Source organism: Carassius gibelio, chromosome B9 (genome assembly GCF_023724105.1).
Source record: "Carassius gibelio isolate Cgi1373 ecotype wild population from Czech Republic chromosome B9, carGib1.2-hapl.c, whole genome shotgun sequence".
NCBI classification, from domain to species: Eukaryota; Metazoa; Chordata; class Actinopteri; order Cypriniformes; family Cyprinidae; genus Carassius; species Carassius gibelio.
This window is the reverse complement of record NC_068404.1, coordinates 25,329,829-25,348,089: the sequence shown is the minus strand read 5'-3', so window position 1 is coordinate 25,348,089 and position 18,261 is coordinate 25,329,829. Positions and strand designations below refer to the sequence as shown.

The 18,261-nt window shown below is 35.6% G+C and overlaps 1 protein-coding gene across 5 annotated transcripts in view; it reads left to right on the top strand.

Annotated features, from left to right (window-relative positions):
- The window catches only part of LOC127964686 (histone deacetylase 4), a 202,155-nt gene extending 187,219 nt beyond the window's left edge, over positions 1 to 14,936 (top strand). For all 5 annotated transcript variants that reach the window (XM_052564965.1, XM_052564967.1, XM_052564964.1 and 2 more), the window contains 3 exons: positions 7,321 to 7,405; positions 7,695 to 7,836; positions 10,646 to 14,936. In XM_052564965.1, coding sequence (XP_052420925.1) covers positions 7,321 to 7,405; positions 7,695 to 7,836; positions 10,646 to 10,685 — 267 coding nt within the window. In that variant the 3' untranslated portion in view covers positions 10,686 to 14,936. The remainder of the gene's footprint in view (positions 1 to 7,320; positions 7,406 to 7,694; positions 7,837 to 10,645) is intronic.
- The last annotated feature ends 3,325 nt before the right edge of the window (positions 14,937 to 18,261 follow it).

Sequence of the window (18,261 nt, the reverse complement as noted above, 5' to 3'; positions counted from 1 at the left end):
AATTTGCATTTATATATTCAGACTTTATATAATTATATATTATATAAAGTTATATATGTATATTTTATATATATATATATATATATATATATATATATATATATATATATATATATATATATATATCTTAAGTAAACACAGTATTAATCATCATTAAAGGGAGGTGCAGATTTAATTAAACCATTTTAATTCAGATGAGACAGAAGCTAGTCTATGCATAGTCAGTTAATTAGGGAAGCTGTTGTGATTATAGTATAAGCAAAATGTCATTGCCCACACCACCTCCTGTGATTGTATTAATATTTTTTTCTGAATGACTAATCGACCAGTAAAAATGAACAGCTAGTCTGACCCGTCCATGTACATGAGAAAGGAATGAAGCACATATCTCCACAGTGGTAGGCTTGTCAGGAAATATCTGCACTAACTGAAGCGGAGCTGTTTGCTTTAGAGGAGAAGCGCGCACTGGCAGCCTTAATGCAATAATCATAATCGGTTTACCTGCACCAGAATTGAGACTGTGAGTCTGCAGGCCTGCCTGGCGCTGCCTTCATCTGCAGTTTGCCCCATGGGAAGCTTTGTTGTCATAGCAGGAAAAGGATAGAGGAGACGGAGACTCTGAGCAAGCAAAACTGCTCAGTAAGGGCCCGTTTCAGCTGCCTATCGAGTGCACTCCCTGGAGGGATGTTGAGAGGGGGCTCAGAGTATCTCACGCTCGCTCTCAGACGCTACCAGCGGCCCATCTGAAAGCAGTTAGTTTCACACCTCTCTCAGACGGGGTCACTGACGGCCAGAGAGACAGAGACAGACTTTAAGTAATCAAAGGAAATTAGGAGCACAAAGTACAGAGGAAGCTTCTGTCAGAAAGTCAAAGTCTGATTTCAGAGTGAAAGGAACGACTTCCCAAAGAGCATTGGACACTCAGAGCAGCTTGTACCACATTAGATACTTCTGTCCTCACATGACATTTTAATATGTCTCATCTCAGCCCTTACACTCCAGCTATTAAAACTGAAGGCTTTGTTTAGATATACATTTCTTCTAAAGTAATGGAAGGATTTCTTTTTGTTATATTTTAAATTTCATATGTGTTCCTGTGGCTCAAGTTGTAGAGCATTGCGTTAGCAGCACAAGGTTTTGGGTTCAATTCCCAAGGAGTTGCAGGCCAGTTAGGTTAAAAAAATAAAAATGAATGCACTGTAAGTCGCTTTGGATAAAAGCGTCTGCTAAATGCATACATTTTAATATTTAATTATATAAGTTTATTCATATAAGGATATATTTACGATATATATATATATATATATATATATATCATTATGGCATGTATGTGATTACCAGCAGGTGTTAGAGGTATTAAACATAATAACATGATCTTTAAATATAATTAGATATGATAAATATTATTACATGCTTTTTAATATTATTATCATTAGATAATTAAATTTTTATTTTAACATTTATTTTAGATTTTTTTTAGAATATCTGTATTTTGTTTGTATACTCTACTCCATTATATCTACATTATGTTTAATAATAATTACAGTTATTAAACATAATGCAATATTATCTTTCAATACTACAGAGTAGAATATACCTGTTGTAATTTTTTATTAGATTAATATTGTATTATTTTTATATTATAATGCAACAAAAATGTAATTATTTCCTGTATAATCTTATAACAAAAATAATAATAATTGTATATTTAAAACAACAGAAATATTGTAATCTATAATATTTAAAAATGCATTGTTTATAATTTTTAAGAATTATTGTTTGTAGATTAAATATCATAATATAAACTTTTAACTGTAACAGAGTAAACTTTTTTGGCTGACATTTCTAAATATTATTATTATTATTTTTGTATATTATATTAATGTATATTATTATATTATTAGAATTATAACAAAAATATTATAAATACAATATACCTATATATATATATATATATATATATATATATATATATATATATATATATATATATATATTCTGTATACTATTGTTTAAAATTATAGTTACAATATTACTGAAATAATTAATATTTAAAAATCCTTAATGTTTGCATTATATTTAATAATTTAATAAATAGAATGAATAAACAGTGTCATATAGATTTTTTTTCTGTCATTTTAATATTATTGTAAGATTTATATTATATTATATAATATTAAGTTTTTATCATATATCTTTATCATTTCTGTACAAATACTCCCTCTGTGCACACATTGTTTTAATATGCAATGTTTCATGCATGTTATTTGGCTCGTCTCATCCTTTTGTGTCCAACGAGAAAATTGTAGGCCTTGTTTAGATGCTCGTTTCTTGTAAAGTAATATGCATGTTTTCCATGGCACCCATTCAGTCGAAGCACACGGTCACTTGATGACCCTTGCAGGACGTCACAAATGCCCCGAGAAGCTCAGCTCAGGCCAGAGAGAAGATAATAAGAAACAAAAGCACGGACTGTAATCAGTATGGCAGGAAGCAGGTGTTTTATCATTGCATTCAAGCCCGCATTGTACCGGAGGTGAAGTTCAGGGCAGCGAGTAGATGATGTGGATAGAGTCTGAGAGCCTTCGAGAGCGTGTTTGAACTAGAGACTCATGGGATAACAGGTGCTCCAGATACCCCAACCTCTACACGCCTGCTTCACCCATTCATGCCCAAGGCTGTTTTCACTCTGAAGTAAACTCGCTTTAATACAATCGTCAGTAAGACTTTTTATTTGGTGTTTTGTGGTTATATATATAATGTTTTTGTACGTCATCATAACCCATAAGTATATTCCAATGAATACTAGTATAGGCTCCTATATATGTACGTACTGTATAGTTCTATGAAGGCTGTTAAATGTTAAGTAACCTCCCACCATGATGTTGTTACATAAGGGGCTTAGATTGCTTATTGACAAACTTAAGCGAACCGCTGTCGAACCCCTGAAAGACCCAGGGTCCCCTGCTGTCCATGGAGCGAGACTCTCCTGTGTGACTGTATCTTTATATTGAGCGTTTAACTGCCTGGACTGGAGTGTCAAATATACTTCCTCGTTTTAAAGGCAGGTAAAGCACAGGAGGCGCTGTTATAATGAGGATTGTGTTTCCTTGGAAAATGAGTCAAAGCTGCTGATCAGTTCCTTTGACTGGTTAAATAGCTGGCGGACGATGCTTGGACTCTGCGGTCATTCACTGATGGATGTGTGCGAGCAGATGTTGTTCTCAAATTGTGCTCATTAGCAATTATATGATAAACAACGCACTAATAAGCTAATTGTTGCCAGTCACCATGAGGTTTTTCTCTGTGTTTACCCAACAGCTACAGTAAACATGCTTGCTTTTACCTATGTGGTCTGAGGCTGATTTCCAGAATTTTCTGAATGTTTGTTAGGTCACTGCATTCATTTCATGCAAGGCTGCATTAGCGTGAACTGTAATCAGCTCTGTTAGGGCTGCTCAGTTATGGCCTTCTAGTAAAGTAACCACTCGAAATAGGCTCTTGAAATTTCCAGCACTTTCTTCTCTGGTATTGATCATGCAGATCTGAATGTAGAGATGGCAGTATTTCAGTTAACCTGTTTCTGTCATATTGCTCATGCAAAGCAATATTTTTATCTCTATATTTATCGTTTTTATCTCAGAATACCCATTTTATAAAATGTAAATACTTTATATTTTTACAGTGCAATTTACAGAAAATTACAGAACAATGTTGATCTCGTGACAAAATACTTTTTTTTTCCTTTTTTTATCATCTAACTTTATTATTTAGCAAAACTGTACAATCTGTTAAAATAAAACCTGTTCCGTTATTCGTCAGAAAAATATATAAAACTGAAAGGAAAATCTAGAAAATGTACTTTACTGCATGTATCATAGGGCGCTATTTTCCCCTCATTTATAGATAAGATTATAAAATTTCTTGCAATTATGCAAGGTTGACTACATTACAATATTTCCTTTTCATATTGTTATACATATATATATATATATATATATAAAGCTGAAAGAAAGTACAGAATGTTATCTCTCTTTCTCATTTGTACATTTCAGATAAATGGATACATGTAAATAATGTGCTTGTTATTTCAGTAGTTTTAGTTATTCTACTTATAAAGCGGGCATTGCACAAAAAATTTGAGAGCCACTGCCTTAATGTATTGCAAACAATCAAACGTTGTTATTTTTTGCTTCTCTGCTGTTCCACGTTCTTTCTGTAACCCTCTTTTGCGTGAAGTTCCCAGTTTGCTTGGCTTCATCCGTGTTTGAAGGACGTGCCTGGTTCTCAAACAGTCAGAATTTATATTACTGCAGGCAGGCTGACACAAACCATCCTAACAAAAGCTTTTCTTTTTCCTGGAGAATGTGAAGGTCTTCACACTCAGGCCGCAGGCGTGAGGGAAAATCAAATAAATCCCACTGTCATGGTGGATGCTGGCAACTGGCATGTGTTTCATACCTGCCAAGCAGCTTGGCGTGCGCTGACAAGACCTATTAAAGTTTATAGACGTGCGGCAGGGCCGTCCATCACGATGACAGACAGGTCGGGCCCCTCCCTCTCGGCCGGTGCCAGGGCAGCAGAGGGTCGCGGTCGCAGCGGGATCGGAGAGCCGAAAGGGGCCGGGCTGAAGCGGGAGGATTCCTGAGGGACCAGTGTGTTGACCCTCAGTCAAACTGCACAGCAGGAAAGTGTGAATGAATGACCAGCTGGCCTCACACGCAGACTTTTCACCCCTCCATATGGGGCCGCTGACTTCAAGTCATGTCGGAATGGCCGTATTTACGAGATGAACGCGACTGCAACTCGTACCGGTGGGAAACTCTGGATTGCATTTAAGGCCAGACTTTCTGAGTTGGCACCAAGTCAATTGAAGAATCATGGTGGAGGCAAATCAATACTAAGAAAAATTATATTTTCAATAGCTGGGCTTTCATCCACAGTTTTAATGCAAAGTTTGTTATAAAGCATAACATTCTGGAAGGATAGATAGATAGATAGATAGATAGATAGATAGATAGATAGATAGATAGATAGATAGATAGATAGATAGATAGATAGAAAGATAGATAGATAGATAGATAGATAGATAGATAGATAGATAGATAGATAGATAGATAGATAGATAGATAGATAGAATCATGTAAACATTTTATAACTAAGTTTAATTTATTTAGTATTTGAAAATGTATATATGCTGTATATATAGCTTTTGGTATTTGAATAAATATATATATGTGTGTGTGTGTGTGTTCTTGGTTTTGTGGCATATTAGGACACAACTTTGTATAATGACATGGGTATGACACAGGTATTACAAGGAGAGGGTGACTCCCCATTTTTCAAAACGCTTATAAATTATACAGAATGAGTTTTTTTGAGAAATTAAAAATGCACAAAGTCTCCTGTGAGGGTTAGGGTTAGGTGTAGGGTTGGTGAAGGCCGATAGAATATACAGTTTCTACAGTATAAAAACCATTACGCCTATGGGATGTCCCACTTTTCACAAAAACAAAAACGTGTGCATTTTTTATTTTTTTTTTCAAATACCAATAGCTATATATACGGTATATATACATTTTCAAATGCTAAAAGAATTTAACTTAGCTATAAAATGTTTAACATGAAATTTACATATTATTTTCAAACACTAAATACATACAAAAATCTGATTTATGAATTGCAAGCTTGTAGGAACTTCCCTGGGTGACTTGAAGACCTATTTACAGTAAGTGCTCCAACCCTGAGAATATTGCCAAGTTGTTTCCTCAAAGTAAATGTCAGGGAGCCGTGACCCAGCTCAAGACTGCTCTCTCCGAACAAACAGTGTATTCAGGATGTGTTGTGTTGTGTTTATGGTGTATGCGTTTGATCTCGCCCAGAGTTCAGTGTGTGGGGTGCCAGTGACTGAATAAGGCTCTTTCTTTCCAGTGTGAGAGTTTTCTGTGTGGCAGCTTTGAATCCAGCTATTTTCTAATATTTTAGTGCATTATATTTTATAAAATATGCAATGTGTGCTGTTAATATTTGAATACTAGGTTGAATGGTTTAGAAATGCCGAGGGGTTTGATATGTCTGTTTGTCGTGCCACAGTAAGATTAAAGTCTCCGTGTCCTCAGACGGCCTTTCCCAACGCCTCCAGTCCTCCCGGCCTCATCCTATTTGTTTTAATTAAACCAAAGCTTCTAGCTTGGCCAGGAGTAGAGAATGATCTCTCTTTCTCTCTCTACACTTGCTAATATTCAGAAATCACAGTTTTCATACCTGTTTTTCCTCTGTTCTCGTTCATGCAACTGGTCTATTCCTGCCCCTTTCCCTATCTTTAATGTTTGCAAATGAAACACATGGCTGTAGATTTTCAGTTTTTTGCGTGGGGGTGAAAAAATGCAGCCGAGAGCCAAAGGGAAATGGAATCATTCCACATCAGGAATGCAGCGTCGCATGCTGGCTGTTTCCTCTGGGCCGTGGCCCCGCTGGTCCCCGAGCTGTCGTGAGCATGAGGTCTTGTTGCCCACGCGCGTCGACAAAGCACAAAGCCCTGCATTGTTGCATATCTTTAAAGCAGAGCATTCAGCACATCTGTGAGCCTCCGTTACAATGCAAACACAAGCTTGATATTAATGCATTTTATGCCTGGTTGCCATCGCTGGTCCATGAAAACAATAACTCTCAGGCTCTGCTTCTGGAAATAGCTCAGTGAAGATGTGGAGTTGTTGTATATGTTCTCCAAAAGTCCCACTCCACATAGGTGTTAAACATCAAATGTGATTTTGTAACTTTACACTATATTTCACTTTTGGTGATGATTGATGGATAAAAAACTGAAATCTGGAAACTGGTTGCTGGAATAAATCTTGTAATGTTTGGAAACACTATCTTAATTGTTAAGATGTTTGTGATATGCATATATTCTGAGAGAAAAGGTCATACTTGCAAGAAATAGACTCTAGAATTGCAAACAACCTCACAATCGCGGAAAAATCAAAAATGCGTTATACAAACAATGTATTCTCACTTGCTCCCAGTTTACGTCTCGAAAGTCAGAGTTTGTATCGCAAATTTGACTTGTTTTTTTTTTCTCCAGAAACTCAGGTTGTCTCACAATTCTGCTTTTATTTTTCACCAAAAATTTAAAATAAAAAAAGGTATTGCGATTTATTTTTTAATTGCACAATCTTGACTTTTCTTGTCAGGATTAGGGGATGACAAGTTAGCAAGTAAACTGCAAGTCAGAAATGCTAGAAAAAAAGTGTGAGACTCTATAAAGTATAGAGTCTTCATGCATCAAGGTTTAACTTGTATTTTTGATCTTTGTTTCAGTTGGACCCTCTTTCTGAAGATGTGCTACAACAGCGGCCGAACACCAACGCCATTCACTCCATGGAGAAAGTTCTGGAAGTCCACAGTGAGTGCACACAAAGCTTCACAGTTTATTCATTCACAGATGACCTGATACATGTCGTACACAACTGCTGCAGCAATTATTGTAATATAGTCTATTTTAGATAAATGTACCCCTGAACAAACCTTTAGAATTGTGATTGGCTACTTGCATGTCAATTATAAGCAGTCGTCTTCTTAAAGTAAGCAGTTTTGGTGAGAATCTTCTGCAGTATAAAGCAGACTTTATGCTGTGTCGTCATAAACTGCTTAGTCATGTTTAAGGCTGAGCTTGGAGCGTGTTTTGTGCTTAGGTAAATACTGGCGCTCGCTGCAGAGATCTGCTTCAACTCTGGGATACTCACTGCTGGAGGCTCAGAGATGTGAAACTGAAGAGGCAGAGACGGTGACCGCCATGGCCTCCTTGTCTGTGGCCAACAAGCACATGGGAAAGAGGTGCAGTTATAGCTCTGTGTGTTTGTCAAATGGCAAATTCCACAAATGTTGGGTCCCATTACTTTTTTTGTTGTTGTGATAATTAGCGGTATTTGATGTGTTATACAGTATATAACAATTTTATATATTATATATACATATATATATATATATATATATATATATTGAAGAGTTCAGATGCAAAAGCCTCTAAATGCCATCTGAAATTTGCATTTAAAATTTGGATTTTTATCAAGCTACTATGCTTAGGTTGAGTCATTTTACTTTAATGCCAATCTGCAGGTCCTTTGCCAGACTAAGTGAAATAACTGAACATAAATATAGGAGCCTGATAAAAATCCAAATTTTAGATGAAAATTTCAGATGGCATTTAGAGGCTTTTGCATCTGAACTCTTCATATATAATAGTTCAATTTAGATTCTATTATATTAATTTTAGTTTTCATTAATATTTTGAATCTGTTTTCATATTTTCCATACTTTTACATGTTTTTTTTTTTTTTTCATTTTATTTGTTTTTGTCATTTTTAGTAGTTTTTGTTTTCTTATGTAGGACTACGTAGTTTTTGTTCATTGTTATTACTGATTTGGTTTTAGTTATTTTAGTAAATAAAGTTAAACTGAAGCAAAAAGGTGAAATGTCTTGGCATCGAGCTGAAATAATAATAATTAATATACATTTATTATATTTCAAGTAATTTAGTTTTTGTTATGGTTTTATTTCTTTAAAACCATAACAATAATAATAACCATGATATATATATATATATATATATATATATATATATATATATATATATATATATATATATATATATATATTCATTTTACATGAAAATGATTGTTAAAAATTTAAAAATGAATATTACAAAGGAAATTACAAAACCGCAGCAGAAGATCAGTTAAAGCCTGTTTTAAACTATTCAGACATGTCTTAACATTTCTAAACGTGAATAAAAATAAATAAAAACAATTCATTTATTATATTTAGATTGACTTGCAAAATTTTTTTAAGGTTAAGCACCTCCTTTCATTCACAATTTGCTCCAAAATGACTTACAGATGAGTCTCAGACTTTATCTTGTACCTTATTCCTGGAAAGTTGCACATGTTTGCTCATAGCATGCCTCCTGAGTGTGTCTGGTTGTGTGAGGGGTGTGTGATGAGACAGCAGTGTTCTAGAGGTGCAGGACAGGTGTGTGCATGAGCGCTGATAAGCAGACAGGACTCTCTGAATGTGCGGGGCAGACGTCCAGCAGCGTCAGGCTTCTGAGAGACATATTCTGCCAGAGTCCTAATTGAAAACACTCAGGCAGCATTGAGCACAGATGCTTGAGGTTTCTGGACCTTCCTCACACACTCACACTCTTACACACATGTGTATTCATGTGCCCAGCACAGGTTCACACTCACATTATTTCCTGTTATTCCTATTAGGGGCCAAGTGCAGAAAGTGTGTTGACACCTATTATAAGTGTTGGTTTTCCTAGTTTAATATTCTGTGTTTTCTGGCTGGGCATTTGGCACACTGGTTATGGAGGGTCTCGGAGTGCCAGTGTCGGAGTCTTTAAAACACTCCAGTGCCACCAGAAAAAAAAAAAAAAAAGTTTTTAGCTTACAACTTTTTTAACAAAATTATATTTGTCTCTCCCTTGATCCTAAATTCTGTTATTCTAGTGTTCCTCCTGATTTCCTCAATAATTCTCAAACAGAACGCTCTAATTATGTATAACTCTGCCATGCACCATTTCTGTCTTTTACCATGAATTTGCACACTGTTTTTACTCATACAAAACTGGTTCAGATCATATTCAGACTCAGATTACTGCTAATTTAACACCAAACAGGAAGTGAACATGAACAGTAACCCTAAAATTTGTACATATTGAAAAATATAATGCAGAATACCATATAATACAATTGCTGTGCCTATACTTTATAAAGTCAAAATGGGAAATTTTATTGTTAACTAAAACTATTCAAATATTAGTTTATGTTGGATTAAAACTTGTATGAAAGTAAGAAATGTATGTTGCCTTAGCAGCTGAAATAAAATAAGTTCATTTAGTTCAAAAAGTACAAAAATTACTAAAACTTAATAAATAAAAAAAAGCCAGTAGAAATATAAAAAATTATAATATTAATAAAAAAGACAAAAACATATCAAAATTGCAAAAAAAAAAATAATAATAATAATAATAAATTTAAAAATAATAATATCAATATAAAAGCTAATTCATTTAGTAAAACCTAGTATTCATTAATAAATACTAAAATAGTATATAGATAATACTAGAATACATGAACATGGTGTTCCCAGAGAAAAGGAAATCTGGAAGTGTAAAAAAGTGCAATTTCCAGTTCTAGAAAAAAATTTGAGTCAAATATTAAATTCATGAACATTTATATAGTGAATATAAATTTTCATTGTGCTTGTCAAGGTTATTATAGTTAAGTAAAAAAAATTAAAATAAAACCATGGAACAAAAACATTTTTGTTACTTAAAAAAAATAATAATAATTATATATATATATATATATATATATATATATATATATATATATATATATATATATATATATATATATATATATATATATATATATAATAGTTTATGATGATACAAAATGCAAAATTATGAAACGATACAAAAGTAACTGGTAACTGTGCTTGTCTCTAAAATATCCAATTAGTGATTACATTAAAATTTACTTTATTTAAATCACTAATGTCATGGAGTGAAAAGATGTGTAAACTTTGACTGTGTTTTGCACATGTGACACAATGTTTGTGTGTGTCACCCCACAGGACAGAGGAGGAGCCTATGGAAGAGGAGCCTCCATTGTAGAAGGTCCGATCGACTGCCTTGGTGACCCTCTCGGCTCAGTGCCTCTTCAAGGCCTCTGACGTCGCTCTACTCTCTCTATCCGTTTCATTTTTTGTCCCACGATGTGCGTGCTTTGAGCACGGGATCTGAAACGGCCTGAAGAAATCTCTCTGACACCCAGAGCGTGACAAACATGTCTCAGCCGTGTTAGTCTGTCTCTGTCCAAGGCAGAATGTCCAGGACTGTGTAACCTGGTCTGTCCGCAGGGACGCTTAACTTTTGAGCAGGACATACACTCACGTTTCATTGTTAGATGTGAGAGCTGGTGCTTTCGACATGAACCTTTTCATTATTTTCCAGAGCCACTATAAGACTGATTTCGGCTGTCACGGCCTACGTTTTTTATTTGTCGTCTCTCTCTGTTCGTTTGTCTGTCTTTCTTTTATTCTTGGAGAAAAAATTGACTCGTTCCATTCGCAATTCGAGTTACTGCTTCACGAGGGTGGACGATGTGATCGGGAGAGCGATCGAAGGATTCTGGGAAGCCCGACGAAGAGTCGACAAAGAGTCGAGTTTGTGCCTTTTTCAAAAGATGGATCCAGAAGAACATTGCCTTAAACTAGTTACAGGAGGGAAGACGTTTCGCCGTCTCTGTATTTCTTGACATGCGACGATTAAAGGCTGGCCTGAAGAATCGAGAAACCCTCAGCATGTTTACCAGGAACTCCCTGCAGATATCTTCATGTTTCACACGCATTATAACCTGTTTTCTGTTCCTTCATTTTTACTGTGCTTGTGTTGGACGTTACATGAAAAGTGTCACTAACAAACAAACTTTAAGGTAGTTGCCAGCTATCCAAGGGCAAAACGTTCGATTGAATTCTCCAGCGCTTTAGATGGCAAGCCAATGTAGCAACTCGTTTCAACTCTTAATGACCAAATACGCATCTCCTCCTTCTCCGAAAAGTTGGCCAGCATGCAGCTTTCCATCGGCCTAGTTAAGAATTCAACCGTTGTAGTTTAACAGCGCAGACAAGCATGAGTTTACTGCGAGCATATAGGATAGGGCTGCGATGACCTCGCGTCATACGATTTGTAGTTCGAGACAAACTTTCTATTTTTCTTTCTCAAGACATGTTGTACTTTTATATAGCTATGAATGTCTAGTATTCCGGTTACTTTACAGTTAATCAAAGGGCACTAGCGTATCACTACTATTATTCTACCTTCAAAACAAGCGCAAAAGGGCTGGTTACCGATTTTAAATGTACCACTGAGCCTTCAGACGTGCCACCTGGTGAGATTTAGTGCTGGTTTCCTGCCGACGGGCCTGAGCGAGGAGGTTTATGGGCCTTTCGCTAAGGGCGGGTGCTAACGAACATGTCCCCGTCACATGACATAATCCAGGAAGTAGCGGGACCACCAGCTTCCACTCAGAAAACAATCGTAAAAAAAAATGCCTCTGAGACAACTGTGATACTCAGACAATCTGCATGGGACATTGACGTAGTTTCGGAGCCGCGGCGGCGCTTCGAAGCGGCACATAGAACTGTATATATACACAATTATGCATGCTGACAGTAGATCATTTGGCTTGACATTGATTGTACATTGAACTTTTGGATTCTGGACTGACGAAGAGGCGATAATTTGTTTTAGAGCAACTGACTCGTGTTTAGCCTCTCGGCAACTACCTTTGGCATTCTTTTACTGTGTGTCATGTTCAATATAAAACGCATTAAGGCGGGAGATTTGACTCAACGTTGCCATTGTTCCTCGACTTCATTTTTATATATGCCTGTCACATGACTACTCCACTTTGGGTTGGTGCCCGTTATTTTCTTGTTCATTTGTCCTGTTTTTGGTTTCTTTTTTTTTTTTTTACTTTTTGGTTTATTTACTTGTTCATTTGTCAGTCTTTATGTAGTTGATAATGTGTTTTACATGCTTGTGTCTTTTTTTTATTGGTTTTATCTTGTTTTTTTTTGTATGCGGTGGGAGGGAGATGCTTTTACTTTGTATAATGATTCTGACAATTGTGTATTTACTACGTTCTGTTCATAATAGATTTATATTACAAAGATCTATAGATATATTATATATTATAAAGATTGCAGACTCGCATAAGAGAACTAGTATTGCAAAGTGATATATTTCAGTACGTGGTCTGGCTTTGGCCATCGCTGGTTCCACTGAAGGCACTGTTTATTGGTTTCATGCATTCGCAGTAGCATTACTCTGGCACCATAAACTCTTGATCAAACGGATCTTTGTGGTTCCAGGCTTCAGTTTGCTCTTTAAACTCTAAAACAAAAACACTGTACATTTCCATTGGTAAAAGTCCATTTGGATAGACTATGTGGGGTTCATCCAAGATGGATTTTAGTTATTTTAGCGTATTTTTAAATGGGTTTGAATTACTTAAGCCTGTCAACAACATGTCCAGGTCATATTTCACCCAGAAAAAGACATAGGAAATTGCATTTTGCTTTAAAACTAAAAATAAATGAGGCCAACAAAGCAAAATAGGATCAGCCAATGATGTAAATTTGGGGGTGTGGCTGTCTTTGTTTGACCAATGGCAGACATAGGAGTTTCCAAAACAAGTGTTCGAAAATAATCATTGTTTGGAGGTGCAGAAATTATGCACAGTTTAAAAATGGTGGAGATACAATTAACTCTCAGAAATTGCCAGTAAGTTTCACAAATAATAACAAAGTGCAAGTAAAAATGAAATTTTGAAGTAGAAAAACTGAAATGTTTTCTTGTAAAACATGCATTAAATATGAAATGATGAAATGATTTAAATAAAAAAAATTCATGTTTATGAGAATTAAAAAAAAAACTGAAAAGTGAAACTTCTTTTTAAATTATGGTGGGGGGGGGGATTATCACGAAAATAATTTCATAATGCAAGAAATCCCCCAAAAATAAGCTTCAGTTCCTTAATGCAAAATATAATTTCTTATTTACCTCCTTTTGATTTTGGGGTGAAACGCAACCTGGACATGATTTTGTGAGATCGTTAGTGTTTCATTTTGCAGTAACGATATCCGCGATCGTTCTCTGGGTTTTTTCTGTTTTGTAAAATCTTGTTACTCTTATCAAGCATGATCAATTTTGGGCATTTTTTTGCAGTATCATATCCAGACCAAGCCCATCAGATCTCATCTGAATTACTTTCAAGAATGAAGTGCGAAGGCTGACACTGATTTGAAAGTGTCCCGGAAATGTAAAGCGACATTCCCAAAGAGTCTCATGATGATGGACCATCACTACAAACCACTCTGCAATAATACTAACGGCAGCCTATCAATACAGTCTTATCAAAGGGACACTTCTATCCCGGTTCATCCGGACCGTCATTTTCTTTGCTCCTGTTTTGTATAAAAGAAAAAAAATGCATTCCATTTGTTTTTTGGTTTTTTTTAGACCTTTCTTGTCATTCCTGCTAATTTACCATGAGGTCTGGCCAGTTGTTTATTTGCAGGCCAGGGTGAATTTCTTTCATTCTCTTTCCTTCACAGCTGTAGATTTCTGCATGGTTTGTGCGTCAGCATGCCTTTCTGTCCTTGTAACATATTTGCACAAAGGAGGAACACAGGAGGGTTGAGGCTTTGGAGAACGCATGGGATGGAAGCTCTTCTTTCCTCCTCTGTTTCTGGTCAGTACACAGACGGATTGATGCTCTTAGTGTCCGACGGATGTGCTTTTTACTTGTTTAAAAATGGAATGAAAGAAAAACGTCTTTTGAATATTTTACAACAGCAACAAGAAAGTTATCTAGCACTTGTGACATACAGACTATAGACTTTATCGTATTTATGTAGAGCATTGTTTTAGGTGAACTACACATTATGCCACATGTTAGACTGTCTGTGAGACTTCTTTTGCTTTCTGTCGTTTTGTTTTTTTTGTTTTTGATTTTTCTACTCTTCCTCAGGACGTATTTTGGGGCCTGGAGGAAGACTAGGAAAAGATTAGGGTCGTTCCTTTAGAAACATCTGGAATCATCAAAGGGCTTTTTCCAGATGCTTGTCAGATATATCTTCAGTTTGTCCAAAAGGAGGAAATAAAAAAATAAAAAACACTTATCAGCCAGTAATACCTGTGACCACTGTGGCTCGAGAACAGTTCTAGGTTTACAAAATGTAAGAAATGCATATTATTTTTGTCACTTTGTTTTTCCATTGTTACAATAGAACTTTTCTTGGGACCTTTGCTCTAACGTTTGTCTTTGACATCAACTATAAAGTTCCTTGTTTTTGAATACCGCAATGTCTTGTTTTTATTTCCGAGCACATTCTTTCACGGAATGGATTTACATAATGCAATCAGGAAACGGGGCTCCAATAATAACAGTCAAATCATTTTAGTGATTTAATGCCATATTTTCTATTAAGATCACTTACTTAGGTGAGGTCATTTTTCTGCTCTCATATGACATCATTCTTTTATGTTCTTTGATCCCCATTTTAGATTTATTGTAAACTTTCATAACTTTTAGCGTTTTTGCTCTTTCTTATGAAAACCAGAAAACTTATTTTATTGTGTGTGTGTTTGTTTATATATATATATATATATATATATATATATATATATATATATATACACACACACACACACAACACACACAATACAGTATAATATACCCTCTTATAAATATAACCTTCTTATCAATGCTCAAGCATTCACCATCATGCATTGTCTACAGAATGTTCATGAAATGCTTTTTAATCAACAGAACAGGAGTCAGTTAAACCTCATTCATTTCAGTAGGAAGTCAGGGTCCATGTTAATGTGACCGCTGTAGGAGTTCCTGTCACATTGTGAAGGGGCTAATGGTGTGTGTGGTGGTGAACGCTGAGCTTTTCTCATCATTTTACACTGTAATTCTGCGGTGTCTTCTTGGGCGACGGGGACTTTCTGTAAATCTATTACATAGCAAACAGCAGTGCACCACAAGTACTGTTCTATGAAAAACTGGTGGAGATGAATTGTTTGTGGGGTGAGCAGGGCCGGGATGCTCAGATGTCCCACAGTGTGTTTAAAGCCTGTGGTTTATTGTCAAAAGCATCAGTTCCCGTCAGTTTGCCTGGAGCACAGAACTTTAGCGTCAGACTCTGAGAATATATATATATACTTTTAATGTACATCTTTGTGCTGAATATACCTGATTTAAAGCTACAAGATAAAAGGGATCTTTTCAGATTTTCCAGGAAAGTTTGGAAAGTTATTATTATTTTATTATTGGGGGGGGGGGGGGGCTAAATATTGAAAATATTCATGGAATATATTCATGGAAGATGTTATAAAACAAAGAAATATGTGACCCTGGAGCACAAAACCAGTCTTAATTTCCTGGGGTATATTTTTAGCAATAGCCAATAAAACATTGTATGGGTCAATATTATCGTATAATAATACATCATTAGGATATAAGGTAAAGATCATGTTCCATGAAGATATTTTGTAACTTTCCAACTGTAAATATATCAAAACGTAATTTTTGATTAGTAATATGCATTGCTAAGTATTCGTTTGGACAACTTTAAAGGTGATTTTCTCAGTATTTAGATTTTTTTTTTTTTGCATCTTCACATTCCAGATTTTCTAATATTGTCTGATCCTAACAAACCATACAACAATGGGAAAAAAAGACTGGTTTTGTGGTCCAGCGTCACATATTTTTATATATTTAAATAAATGTTTAATACAATACAAAATTAATTTCAAATAAGTTACTCTTTGTACAGAGAGTCACATAATCTTTAATTGAAGCTCAAAAAATTCATATTTATTTCTTTTCCCTCAAATTGTTGTTGCTGATAATATATTTTTTAATTAAAGATGCAAAACAGAAGAAAGATATTCAACAACATGAGTAAACTGATCAAAAGTGACAGGGTAAAGCCTTTTATAAACAATGCTTTCTTTTGAACTTTCTATTCATCAAAGAATCTAATCTTAAATAGGGTTTTCACCAAAATCCATCTTCAATAATAATAATGTTTCTTGAGCAGCAAATTAACAGTCATTAACATAAAACTGAATGCCGGGAGTAATGATGCTAAAAATTCATAATTCATAACCCAAAACCTTCAAACATTAATGTAGATTTTATAGAATAATTAAATTGTTGTTTTAAAGTCAATATCTGTAGTATTTCACAAAGAATGTATTTCAACAAAAACATATATATGTCAATATGGATGTTGAATATATTTTAAAATAATCTTTAAAAAAAAAAATACCATAGTACATGAATACAGTATAATTTAGTTCTCTGGTATCTGATTGATTGTATGGCATTTTTGTGGTTTTGAGCACTGCCCCCTCTGTCCAGGCGAGGGCAACAGGGAGGGGAGCAGTTTACAGTAGTCAGGACAGGGATTAGCAGCTCATTTAGAAGAGACAAGGGTCAGATGTCTGTCCAAATATACAGGGGCACGTTAGAGCCAGATAAAGCCAGCGGATTGACCAGCACAAACAAAAACATCTCCCTGATCACTAAGAGGCAGTCAAATAAACAAGCGTTAGAGCAGCTCATTCCAGTCCAGCGCTGCTGAATTGACTCTTTAGTCATAACACAGAAAATATGCAAACAATGTTGCGTATGTCATAAAGCAGCATGTTTGAATATTCAGAAATCTGGCACCCTGGGAAGTGATGATAAACTGAGAGCAAGTGTGAAAGATGATTTTACAGGCTCATCAAAGAATCCTCAAAATAGAGAGGCATCACAGTTCCCACAAAAATCTTAAGCAACACAATGATTTCAACATTGATAATAATGAGGAGTGTTTCTTGTGCAGCAAATCAACAGAATTTCTAAAGCGTCACGTGACACTGAAGACCACTGAGAATTCAGCTTTGCCATCTCAAGAATAACATTTATTTTCAAGTATATTCTAACAGAAATTCAAATATTTCACCATTTTTACTGTATTTTTACTCAAATAAAAGCAGCCTTGTTGAGCAGAAGAGTCTTCTTCCAAAAACCGACCCTAGTTTTATGAATGGTAGTGGATGTAATATGCAACGAAACTATTGTTTTAAAATCATTTTAAACGTGTGGAGTAAAACTTGATTTTATTAAAGAATTTTAAAGTGAGAGGATCAAATAACCAACTATTACAGTGCTAATTCCAGTCCAGCGCTGCTTTATTGACTCTTTAGGTCAACAAGCAGAAAATATGCAAACAATGTCGCTTATGTCACAAAGCAGCGTGTTTGAATATTCATAAGCCTGGCACCCTGGGAAGTGTGGCATGGTTAAGCTAATAAACCGAGTGCTAGTGTAAAAGGAGACGCGAGAGACAATATTTACCGTCTCGCGGATCCACATAAGGTGACGTGATCCCCAGGAATGCGTTCACATATTCGGCTCCACGGGAGTCAGTTTGAGGTGAGTGTCAGTGAAACGTTTAGAGACTGTCAGTAGAACTGTTGACCAGGTCGCTGAACCCCATGACCTTTGCCCTCCGGCTCGGGGGTCAGGTAAACCCAGTACGGTCTCCGCGTTTGATTTAAGACCCTGAACTCTTTCCCAGTTGGGTTTCTACACGCCATCCATTCCCACAATAAACCCGTCTTT